The following is a 12958-nucleotide window of genomic DNA, read 5'->3' as shown; positions in this document are numbered from 1 at the left end:
TCGATTCACAGCCCGAAGGGCCGCCGGCACTGCAGCTGAACGCCTAGCGACGGCGGCCCCACGCTTCTTTACATTTACATGTTTACATTTTAGTCATTTGTCATTAATCCAAAGCCACTTACAAGTGCATAGGTTCTACCATAAGTCAAAGCATCACATCCAGAACTAGGAAAACACACATGGAATGCTGTTCTAAACATAGTCGTCATCATAAGTGCAAATTATTTTTCATTTTTTCTTTGGGGGGGGGGGGCTAAAAAACTTAAACTACTGACACCTTTTTCGAAACTCGATTTGATTGAACTGTGCGTCCGTCCATGTTTGTGCGTGCCTCTGTGTGTCTGTGTGTCTGTGTGTCTGTGTGTGTGTGTGTGTGTGTGTGTGAGTGAGTGTGTGACAAGGATAGGGATATCAGAAAGGAGGGGCAGGGGAAATCAGGAGGGAGGACTAAGGTAGAGTTTGAAAAGGTGGGTTTTGAGTCTGCGTCGAAATAGGGGGAGGGATTCTGCTGTCCTGACAGTGGTAGGCAAGTCATTCCACCACTGAGGAACCAGAACGGAAAACGGGCGTGAGCGTGCAGCTCGACCGCCAGGTGCACGTAGAGAAGGAACCATAAGGCGACCAGAGCTGGCAGACCGGAGTGGTCTAGCTGGGGAGTAGGGAGTGATCAGGGATTGTATGTAAGGTGGGGCAGTCCCCTTAGCAGCCTGAAATGCCAACACTAGGGCTTCTGTAGAATTTGTGCGGCAGTCACTGACAATCGCTCCCATTTCCAGGACCTGCCCACTCCTTATCGGAGAAATAAGGACATAAGCATCGATTTCACTCAGTTAATCACAGTAACGATAACAGTAATGGCATGATAATGACATCAGCGATAATCACATAATCACGGTAAACAGTGATGCTAATCACGGTAACTATTTTAATGGCCAATATACCCCTTACCCCCCCCCCCCACCATCCCCTTCCTGCCAGTCATTACATCACCCCCCCCCCACCCCACCCCATCCCAGCCCCTTTAATCTCATTTAAAATCACGTCTCACGCAATGAGAGGCTATTAGACCAAGTCCTTATTCCAATTAAAGCTGTCCAGCGCGCAAGTCAATTGGCGATGCGTTCTGATGTCCATCTGCCGGCGCTTTAGCGCAGAGCCGGGGCCACACAGCGAACGCTCGGAATAACGCAGAAACAGGCGTCCATTAGGGCTCTGGTGTGGGGCGTCCATTAGGGCTCAAGCTCGGGGCGCGGTAACCGCCAGCGCAGGGGATAATGGAGCAGGTCCTGTCTGTGCTGTTAGACCGTATCAGCCCGTCGCTCCAGAGCCGCGATGCCCTCCGTGCACTCCGCTGTCTTCCCATTAGGGAGGAGCGTGGCGGCGGGATCCAGATACCCGTTAGCCCTGTGGCGGGGTTTCCGCGAAAGGTCTGAAAAACTCCTCCGCAGCCTCGTAAAGGCAGCGAGGCGCTGCGGTGCGTGTCCACGGCCCGGCGGTGCTGTAGGTTCGCGACCGTATCTGCCGATTCCCGGGCGGCTGCGGCGGCCATTTTGTGCCGATCTCCGGCTCCTTGCGCGGTTCGGTTTCCGGCTCGTCGGGAAGGCGTTTTATTTCGCGTGTTTGTAATGTGACGACGCGCTGTCTTATCGGACCTCTTTATTAACAGAGAGACAAACAGAGCTGGGATCACGCCAGGTCGCCCGGGACGACGCTCGGCGTTCACCGCCCGGCGCCGCCTGGTCCGGGGAGATAAGCCGGTTTGTTTTCCGGGACCGGATCTCCGCCGTGCGAGACGGAGCGCCGTCCGGAATACGCCGGGATGAATGATCCTGGAACGGGATCGGCGGTGGGGAGGGGGGAGGGGGGCGGGGGGGCGGGTAGATAATAGCATTGTCATATACACCGAAATCCTGGGCACGCCTGGGATGGATACACGATCAGGGCCTGATTGCATTCACACTTAATTAACCCGGAGCTCGGAGAGCTGGAGAGGATTGTCTGTCTGTGGAGGACACGAGGGTGGCAGACAGGGAGGAGGGGGACTCTGGGATGGGCCCGGGTGTCTGCCGCCCCCGGCTCTGTGCTGTAGTTACTCCACGCGCCTAAAAAACTTAAACTACTGACACCTTTTTCGAAACTCGATTTGATTGAACTGTGCGTCCGTCCATGTTTGTGCGTCCCTCTGTGTGTCTGTGTGTGTGCGTGTATGAGTGAGTGTGTGTGTGTGTGTGTGTGTGTGTGTGTGGGTGGGGGAGGGGGGTGCTCTGTTTACCCCATTTCTCTCTCTCTCTCTGTCTTTCTCTCAGGATTCTCATTTTGTGTTTGCATTACTTGCCAAAAGCATGAAAGGACACGGGCCACGTTCTCCCCCCCTGAAGCCCTGTCGTTCTGAGAGAGATTACTCTTTTGTCGGGAGATGACTGGGAGGCACAAACACGCGAATAGACTTCTGACTGAGAGAGAGAGAGAGAGAGAGAGAGGACCGTAAATAAGCCAGAGAATAAAAGAGGAGAGTGGATGAGAGGAAGGGCCGAGGGCCCTGGGACGTCTCGTGTCCCGCACCCCCACACACCCCCACACCCCCCACACCCCCCTACACACACCCCTGTCCTGCCCCAGCCCCCCCACACACAGCCCTGTCCTGCCCCAGCCCCCACACACACCCCCACACCCCCCTACCCCCCTACACACACCCCTGTCCTGCCCCAGCCCCCCCACACACCCCCAAACCCCCCTACACACACCCCTGTCCTGCCCCAGCCCCCCCACACACCCCCACACCCCCCTACACACAGCCCCTCCACCCATGTCCCTGGTCCCTCCACACACCTCCACACACGCCTTGTGCACCCATGTCCCTGGTCCCTCCACACACCCCCACACACGCCTTGTGCACCCATGTCCATGGTCCCTCCACACTCCTCCACACACGCCTTGTGCACCCATGTCCCTGGTCCCTCCACACTCCTCCACACACACCTTGTTCACCCCTTGCCCCAGGCCCCACTGCACACCACCCCTGACCCCTTTCAGCCCGGGGTGCCCTGGTCCCAGCTTACCACCTCTCCTGCTCCATCTTAAACTAAATAAGTAATAATAAATCATTTTCTTTCATGCCATTTTTTTAATTCAATTTCATGGTGTTCTGGTTTGCTCCAGGTTCCGATGTCCTGTATATCATCTGTCAACCTCTGCTTGTTTATTGCATTGGTGCATTGCGTTTCTGTTCTGTACAGTTGAACACATGCATATATATGCGTGTATGATCACACACACACTCATGCATGCACACTCACATACTCACACACACACACACACACACACACACACACACAGACACACACACAGGAAACACAGACGTAGAGAGAAATGGTGGCAAAGCTGTCGATGGAGAGAGTAGGCCTAAGAGAACCCATGAACTTGAAGTTCAGAGAGTCAGAGAACACATGAATTGTAGTTCAGAGAGGCAGAGAACCCATGAACTTGAAGTTCAGAGAGTCGAGAGAACCCATGAACTTGTAGTTCAGAGAGTCAGAGAACCTATGAACTTGAAGTTCAGAGAGGCAGAGAACCCATGAACTTGTAGTTCAGAGAGGTAGAGAACCCATGAACTTGTAGTTCAAGGCCTCCCACCCTCCAGTTATGATTGGGAGAGTCAGCAGCCAGACTGGGCCGGGATCAGATTCGCCACGCCGACCTCTCCATCACGACCCTCTTAGTTCCTCACCATCCTGCTAAATTACTGTCACTCCCCTCAACCCTTCCAATCAGACGGAATTAATGCAGCCAGACCCCACAGAACACTGTCAATCCACGGGAAGAAAGCCGGGCTGGAAACGCAATCATGGAAGACAATGTCCCGGGGAAGAGACACTCTCAGGCTCTCTGCTTGAGGATTTTTTTTTTTGTGTTTCTTATTTATTTATTTTTTGTAAAGGCAATTCTTCATGACAAAAGGGACCCAGTCTCCAAACCCTGCCTCCCCCTGCCATCAGCCCCAAATCCACAGACATTACCTCACGTCTACCCCCCTGTTAGCTCTCCTGATCAACTCCAGGATGGCACACAAAGCTCTCTCCGTCTGCAGTCACATGTTTCCTTCAGGAGAGAAAATTCACACACATTCACACGCTTATTTCCTGCTGGCAAGGTGAAGGTAAAGCCTTATTAAACCAAAAATAATCCCCTTATGTCCCACCTTTCTGTTTACAGGGTGAGGTTCTGTAAAAAAAACATTATTTTGAGTCTGTTATGAAGCTGTGGTCTGTATTTACATGAATTAAAATCCACAGGGTGTAGGGACGCATATGTACAACACGTTAGTTTGCTTCTTGGATTTTGAAAATGATATGCCATTACACGAAACTGAATGAATGAAGGGGTTTCTGTAGAAATCTGAGCTGATATAAAACATGTACAGTAGTACAGTATGTTTGACGCGGTTTGCTCTGAAGTCTTAAGCTTTTGTCAAAGTCACCTCGTTCAGGTTAGCGCTGTTGATGATGTGTGTGTTTGGGATACCCTAACGATTTTCATTTGTTTCCTGTCTTTACTCTGAAAATTTCAAGTGTTCTCATCACTGAATTTACTGTTAATCTATTGTTACCTGCTAATTAGTCTCCTTTCTTAATGAAGGTGGATGAAATTATGTTTCATAGGCATCATGTGTTCTTCTCTAAACCACTAACTTGGTGCAAAAGGTGGAATGTATTTTACAAATAATAAATAAAAAAGTTTTTTTCTTCTGAGCAATGTATAACTAGATAAAAAAAATCTGCCAAAAAAGAAAAAAAAAAGAAAAAAAAGAAAATGAAAATGAAAATGAGAATTATTTTGTAAAGATATGATATGCATATGTTTAAATTTGTGGATTGTGTTGGTTTATAACTTAACTTTATTAACCTAGTGGACAATTCAGCATACTAATTCTCAATTAATATAGGAATAATTTGTTTGATAAAATAAAATTAAATGATTTGAGTGAAAAGGTTTGATCAATGAAATGTTGTAGGTAGCTTTGTTTTTAAACTTCAAAAATTTTCAGTTACAAAAAACTTGTGGCAGTTGTATAGCTCAAGCTTTAAGTATTAACATTTAACCTTTGACCTTACAGATTTTAACCAATGAAATGTCTCTTTAAACTTTAAAGGCAACAATGATAACGAACGCCTGGCGATTGCTAGACAGCGAATCCCATATCGACTTGGTCGAGTAGTTGACGAATGGCTACTCGACAAAGGTAAAAACATTGATTAAAACTTCAAATAAAAATAATTTGAACATAACCAAGTAATATTTTGTAACACCAATAAACCTAAAAAATATAAATGTCCTGTAAAACTAAATAAAACAAAACTATTTAAAACTGAAAAATGTAGCTTGTAATATTTGCACACATTGCATAATAATGTATTCTTCTATTAAGAAACACCAGCTGTTTAATACGTATTTCCTGTTCACTTCAGGTTAAAGGGACTGTAAATATAATTCTAACTCAACCTCCTGAAGTAGTATTAACAATATTAACAAAAATATCCATAAAGTATGCATAGTTTTGTTGTTCTCTGCTGTAAACATATAAATGATCAACTCAAAAAGCTCCAATAAGCAAATTATATATCTATATATGTATTTATGTTTGTAGTACATTTTATATACATATATTTATATCTATATATACATTTATATACATATATACATGTATGTGTTTTCTATTTATTACTGATTATGAAAACCGCACTGTTTAAACTTATACCTATCATAAATAGAGTGCAATATTAATTGGCATAAGAAATGAAGTCCCTTTAACAAATATTGCAAATGTGTAGAGAGAATTCGGAAAAAGAAAATGTATTTTAAAAATCAAAACATTAATTTTTTTGCATGCCTCTATGTATTTGCTAAAACCAAATTGTACTTAAAACAAAAAATGTGTCATTTTGACTTTTTTTGTTGTTTTTGTTTTGCTTTCAGTTTTTAATTGAATTAATGCCATGAATGACCCATTTGTTCTGTGCTTCATATTAATATCATATGTAATTTGGGACATTTTGTTTAAAATCTAAGTTTAAATTCCTGCCAACCTTTGCTAAAAGGCAATCAGTTACACTACGTGGGCAGAGTGTCTACATGACAATATTGGAATATGTCCCAGACCAGTTAGATAATCTGAAATCCTGCAACAATTCAGTTATTGCCTACTATATTGGGCTCTTTGGACAGTCTCTGAACCAAATCCACTAAAGTAAATATACTTTAGGCCACTGGTCATTAAAAAAACCCAGTTTAAATCAAGTTCAAAATATTATGTTATTCTTGAAAGATTAAAAGTACATCAAGGAAGTAGACCTATTGACAAAACAGGAAACACCAGACAGGTACTGTATCTTATTTCAAAACAAAAAATGTGATTTTGTCACTTGACTGAACTCAAGAACTCTTGACTGATGCATTCATAGTGTCTGATATTGGTGTTCCCATCAGTAAGTTTAATTGTGGGCCACCCATCTTTAGAAAGATGCATTTTTAAATGTAGGCATATGTGAGTAACAGGCTGCTGTGAGGTAATTATTTGAGGATAAGAGTAAAAATAAGGCTCTGTCATCTCCACAGCTCCACGTGAACGAGAATTACAATTAATGAATCATATAAATCACATTAAAAATTACTGCCCAAGATTGTCTCTTTAATCCAGAAAATAAATCTGCTCTGTGCTGCGTATTATATTGCTTTCAATTAAAGCAAATCTGTCGCGGCCCTAACAACTAATTTGATTCATTGTTTTTGATTTAGATTTTTCTTTCCTCGGGAAAAAAAAACGAAAAAAAAAAAACGCTTTATTTTGAAACAGATTTGATTGTCCTTTTAGCAAAGCTGCCTTGACTTAGGGCTGTTCTCGATGTTTTCCTTTCTTTGAATCTGCATTTCATCAGCATCTCATTATTACGGCTGAGATAAATTAGGGGGGCCAGTAGTGGCGCCTCATAATTTATCACTTTCATTAGCAACCGGGCAAATAATCCGTCTTCCTCACCGGAGCGATTATTTCCCATCACTCTCCGTTTATTTTCTCTCTCTTTCTCTCTCTCTCTCTCTCTCTCTCTCTCTCTCTCACCGCGAGCGTCCGAGTCCGCAGTTGAACACGCGTGTTTTGTATGTAACGTTGTTCCCCGCAGGACGCCAGCTCACTATCTTCAACAGCCAAACCACCATTAAGATCGGGGGGCGGGACCGCAGCCGGCCCTTCCAGGGCCAGCTCTCCGGCCTGTACTACAACGGGCTGAAGGTCTTCAACATGGCGGTGGAGGGGGACCCCAACATCCGCGTGGAGGGCAGCGTGCGCCTGGTGGGGGAGTCTCCCCCGTCCGTCACGCCCCAGTCCAGCGCCACGGCGCACAACCGCTCCGAGACGTCCACCTCCATCATGGAGATCACCACCACCACCGCCTCCAGCCACCGCGGGAGGCAGCCCACGCCCCGCGAGCCCCAGCAGGTCAGAGTCCGCCCGCGCCCCTGCCTCTGTTACCTGCCCCCTGTCCTGCCCCCTGTACCCCACCCACGCCCACGCCTGTGTTATCTGCCCTGGGTACCCCGCCCCCGCCCATGCCCATTTCATCTGCACTGGCTACCCCATCTGTGCTAACGTCTGTATTATCTGCCCTGGCTACCCCACCCACGCTAACGCCTGTGTTATCTGCCCTGGCTACCTCACCCACGCTAACACCTGTGTTATCTGCCCCCTATCCTGCCCCCTGTACCCCACCTGCGCTCACGCCTGTGTTATCTGCCCTGGCTACCCCACCCGCGCTCACGCCTGTGTTATCTGCCCTGGCTACCCCACCCGCGCTCACGCCTGTGTTATCTGCCCTGGCTACCCCACCCGTGCTAACGCCTGTGTTATCTGCCCCGGGTACCCCGCCCACGCCTCTGTTATCTGCCCCGGGTACCCCACCCGTGCTAAAGCCTGTGTTATCTGCCCTGGCTACCCCACCCGTGCTAACGCCTGTGTTATCTGCCCTGGCTACCTCACCCACGCTAACGCTTGTGTTATCTGCCCCCTATCCTGCCCCCTGTACCCCACCTGCGCTCACGCCTGTGTTATCTGCCCTGGCTACCCCCCCCGTGCTAACGCCTGTGTTATCTGCCCTGGCTACCTCACCCACGCTAACGCTTGTGTTATCTGCCCCCTATCCTGCCCCCTGTACCCCACCTGCACTCATGCCTGTGTTATCTGCCCTGGCTACCCCACCCATGCTAACGCCTGTGTTATTTGCCCCCCGTTCTGCCCTGGGTCTGCTCCTCTCTGCTCAGGCCCTCTCCTGGCCCAGGGTGTTATCAGTGTACCACTGTCAGTTTAAGTGCTTTTCCTCACACAGGTCAGTTCAGTGAACTGTGTTTGTGGGGGGAAAAAACTGAATGCTTGTAAGTCAAAGGTTGATGATAAATGTTGATTTAATCCAGACATTGGTCATTTATATTCTCATTATTAACTTTGTTCTCGGTTGCTCAATTGAGACGGATGTCTACAGATTGTTATGTCTTCAAACATACTGCCGTTCTGTAGTACTTAAGCCGCAAGAGGTCAGCAACGCTGTTAGATCCCAGTAGTACCTGAGCACTTGCCAGGCTAAATGGCTGCTAACTCACTTTGTTAGCCTTTGGCTTTGTGTTATGCTCAGTCTGTATTGTGTGCATTTGCAATTGAAAATTGAGGAGTAACACCTAGTCAAGTGCTTCCTTTACACTAATATTGTATTATTCCGTTGAATTACTTTTTATAGCCTACCAAGGCATTAGCACAGTTAGGGCTGCTTCCTGGTTTACTATAATGTTGAGGAAGACTGGATTATCAGGGATGTAATGTTTTATTTTGGAAAGCAGGTCTTGAAACTTTGACGGCCTTAACTCTTGAATGGCTGTGGTGCTGGGATCGGTCTACCAGGGGGATTTGTGGGTAAAGAGTGGGGCTCGCGTGCAGACGCTCACAGGGCAGATGAGGATGTTCGTTGGTGGGTCTGTGAGGCTGGAGGGCTTTTATCTCTGTCTCTGGATTTGTGAACGGTCGCTGGGGTACAGCGATACCCGCTGTTGGCACGGCGATACCCTCAAGCGGCCCTCGAGACTCTTCCTCCCCTGAAGGAAGCGGTTTTCCTTTGAAGGGCCTACACGACACTCACATGATTGCGTGTCTGGGAACAAAAGAAAGGGAAGTTATTTGTTTGCTGCTGTGTTTTGTGGAGCAGAATTGAGTTCCTTTCATGGTGAATTGATGGGCCAGAGGATATCGGCCTCCACAGGACCAATATCCACGGGCAGCGACCGGAGGAGACGGGGGTTTATTGACCGAGCAGTCTTCCACTGATGTACAAATCCTTTTTCTCCTTTTCTTTTAAGATGTACTCAACTGTGACCTCAGAGCCTAAGTGCCTGCTCTGGGCATTCATACTACTGAGAGTCCGCTAAGCAGCAGGACCATGCAAAATCACTTCAGTCTTATGAGTGATTTCTTAAACCTCTGAGGGGTGGGATTTTTATTTTTATTTTTATTTTTTTTTCTTGAATTTGACTTGCATCATAGTAAAAATGGTCCCTGAATGGGATTTGGGTAAAAAAATTCTATGAAAGTGCTTTTTACATGGAGTTTGTGTCTCTGCATTTCTCACAGTGCCCCACAGGGTGTGTTAGGAAAAGTAGTGCCTGTCAAGAATATTACTGGGGGGGGGGGTGAAGTGAAAGTTAGTATTTATTGAATATGCATATCTGCACAAAAATGTATGAGTGAGTTCAGGTGAGTTGAAAAATAATATTATATAACATTTTCAGATTGGCTCTGATATCTCATGGGCACATGGGTGTGTTGTGGAGTTACTGTACTGGCTCACACTGATAATGACTTGAGGGAATTATTTTGAATGAGGTTTTAATTGCCGGCATGTTCAAAGTTGTGTTACATTAACCGATTTATAATTGAAAGCAATTCCCCAAATAAATGCAATGCCACGCATTTAAAACAAACAGCTTTGTGAATGGACCAATCACGGAAGCCCTGGGTCGTTTTGAAGATTTTGAGCAGAGGCAAAAAGTTGGTTGTGAAAATGGAGGACAGAGTTTTCAACTCGGATCGTCTTGCTAGTGCAGTACTTTTGAAAGATGATGAGCGCACGCATTCCTTTCTTCATAATCTGTGTCACTGCAATCTAACATTAAAGCCGGAATCTTTCCAATCATGCTACTTCAGTTTTGGCCACATCAGCACAAGAAGAAACCCAATCTAGAGAAAATGCTTAAAGAACTACCTTGAGTACCTGGTTTGAGGATACTTATGAAAATCATGCTGATAAGGTGTAAGAGAACCCACATCGCCTGTAGGATCATTTCTTCGGATAAAATGCTCTTTATGAAGGCTTATATATTTGATGTTTTTAAAAAGCAATTGAAACGGTACTATTTAGGCATCTCTTAATAAAAGTGGTCAGACAATTAGAAGCTACCTCAAAGGGGAATACACACAGTATGAAATAGGGGGGGGGGGGGTGCCATTTTAAGAATTGTGGGAAGTTCCGTTCCTTGGGGATTGGTGCAATCTTCCTTATTCTCATGAAAAGAAAAATAATCACATTTAGTAATGACACGAAGTGGTATCCAGCACACACTAAAGCAGTACTTAATCCAGAACTGGGCAGATGCATGGAAAAATAAACATAATGTAAATATACACATTTTCAGGAACAATTTATGGGTTGTTTTATTGACTGGGCTGCATAATTCATCAGGTCTACCGGGATCTAAATCCTGTTCTGACGCTGTAAAAGCACAAACAGGGTCCTGGCGTATATAGGAAAAGTGTTCTGTATTATCAAGGTGTTCTGTATGAAGCTGTTTTTTTTCTTTCCCACAAAGGCCGTAGCCTAAAATTGTATGGGCTGGTTAATATGCATTTTATTATTGAAGTGTTCTCCTCCCAGCCCTTTGGATAAAAGTCTGAACATCAAAGTACATTAGGACTATTTTGCAGTTTTGTAATGCGTAAGTCTACGCTACAACATTCATTGACTCTGCAGATTTCATATGCAGTAATATAGGTGTGCCTACAGCTAGGTGAATTGGGCCTCTTTAGTGTGGTTTTAGTGCACTGTTCCTCTGCCCCAAAAGTCCAGTTGTCTGAGCCGGTATTATAAGAAGCTTATCAGAGTTCGAGAAAAAGTAGAACAGTGAAAATAAGCCCCAGGTATCAAACGAGAAGTCACAGAGAAAAATGTAAAACATATCTCTTCAGGCTCAGAAAGGCAGGGATGGGGATGAGTGGGGGATTTTAGTGAGTGGGAGGTTTGTTAGTGAATCACATAAACTATTTCCCAGTCTGTGATATTTTAACTAAATGAGTTAAAAGGTGAATTTTGCGTGAATACGGCTGAGTATCTTTCTGCGCAGACTGTGCTGTAGAATAGCGCGTGCTGAATGAGGCTGAATGAGGCTGAATGAGTGCTGAATGAGTGCTGGATATTCTTTAGACAGAAAGCAGAGCCCTGAACTGGCCGTGAGGTGCTTCTCATCGTCCCGACAGCCTTGTGATGGAATGCGCCTCTTCGCGAACCCTTCAGATGAAGTGGAATCAAAATGGCCCCTCTCTCTTTCTCCGCCGTCTGTCCGCCTGGCTCGTCCGGTGCATGGCTCCGTGTTCTTTTTTCGGCGGTGACCCGAATCCAAGAAAGGCTCTTTGTGAGCAGATGCCTTTCTCTCGCCGGCCTTTGTGCGAGGCGATAGCCGAGACGGGCCAGCTGGCACGCAGCGGACAGGTTTGTAGCAGGTATCTCCCGGAGCCCACCTGGGGCCTGCGGTGCTCCTGGGCCTTTCAAAGGGACCGCTTATTTTAAGCCGTCGCAAAGCCAGGGTCCTGGCGCCGGGCGTATCCCGACGCTTCATCCCTCTCCGCGCGCCGCCCCGTGCCAAACGGAGAGCTTATCCAGCGGCCGGGTTCAGCGGTGCCGGCGAGCGCAGACAGAGAGAGGCGGAGGAGGTTCATTATCCCCCAGCCGGGCGCGGCTCGCTCCGTCTCCGCGGTCGCGCGCCTGAAACCGGCCCGGTGCTCTCCGCTCGGTCTCACTGCCCAGGCCCTGATACGCACACGCGCGGGGAGAATGCTAATGCGCTTCCTGGCAGAACAGCCCCGCCATTCTGAGCTCGGGAGAGAGAAAGGAGAGAGAGAAAGGAGGGAGAGAGAGAGAGAGAGAGAGAGAGAAAGGAGAGAGAGAGAGGGAGAGGGAGAGAGGGACTGAAAGAGCCATGAAAAGAGAGAAATAGAGAGGTACGCGGAGAGGGAGAGAGTGAACAAGAGACTGAAAGAGACAGAGAGGTATGCTGAGACTGAAAGAGAGAGGGAAAAGAGGGAGGGGGAGAAAGAGACATGGAAAGAGAAAGATAGGTATACAGAGGGAGAGAAAGAGACATGGAAAGAGAAAGAGGTATGCAAGGGAGAGAAAGGGACTGAAAGAGAGAGGGAATGAGAGGAGGGGAGAGAGGCTGAAAGAGAAAGAGGTATGCAGAGAGAGGGGTGAGGTATTGAGAGACCGAGAGACAAGATGCCAATCCCTTCATGTCTCCCACAGTGTAAATACTGATTCAGTAAAGTAGAGATGTTCCGGGCTGTCTCCCAGGGTTCGGGTGGCAGAAGGCTCATATAATCAATGTGCAAAAAATCAGGCAATCATGGTAAGTGCAGCTTTAATCCCGCTGCGCGGTAATTACAGATCGCTGTGGAAAGCGACAGTGATTGACGGGGAGACGACAGCTCCACGGGGCCGACGCTCCGCTCCGTAAAAACCCGTTAGAGTCTGCGGAACGGGAAACGGGACTGATCCGCGCCGTTCCCGTCTCTCTCCTGCTCCTCCGTCTCAGCTTTAAACAGCGCCCCGCGCTGTGCGGATGAGTTTGAGTTTCCGGGGGTCGTGTAAAGAGCGCA

The 12958-nt window shown here is 47.1% G+C and overlaps 1 protein-coding gene across 19 annotated transcripts in view; it reads left to right on the top strand.

Moving 5' to 3' along the window:
- Nucleotides 1-12958, top strand: part of LOC133117882 (neurexin-1a-like) — a 366671-nt gene that overhangs the window by 296690 nt on the left and 57023 nt on the right. For 12 of the 19 annotated variants that reach the window (XM_061227369.1, XM_061227377.1, XM_061227375.1 and 9 more), the window contains 2 exons: nucleotides 5150-5239; nucleotides 7176-7492. In XM_061227369.1, coding sequence (XP_061083353.1) covers nucleotides 5150-5239; nucleotides 7176-7492 — 407 coding nt within the window. The remainder of the gene's footprint in view (nucleotides 1-5149; nucleotides 5240-7175; nucleotides 7493-12958) is intronic. The other 7 variants (XM_061227383.1, XM_061227382.1, XM_061227381.1 and 4 more) reach the window with 1 other exon arrangement.

This window comes from Conger conger, chromosome 18, assembly GCF_963514075.1.
Source record: "Conger conger chromosome 18, fConCon1.1, whole genome shotgun sequence".
Classification (NCBI taxonomy): domain Eukaryota; kingdom Metazoa; phylum Chordata; class Actinopteri; order Anguilliformes; family Congridae; genus Conger; species Conger conger.
The sequence above is the reverse complement of the archived record's forward strand: the minus strand, read 5'-3'. Positions and strand labels throughout refer to the sequence as shown.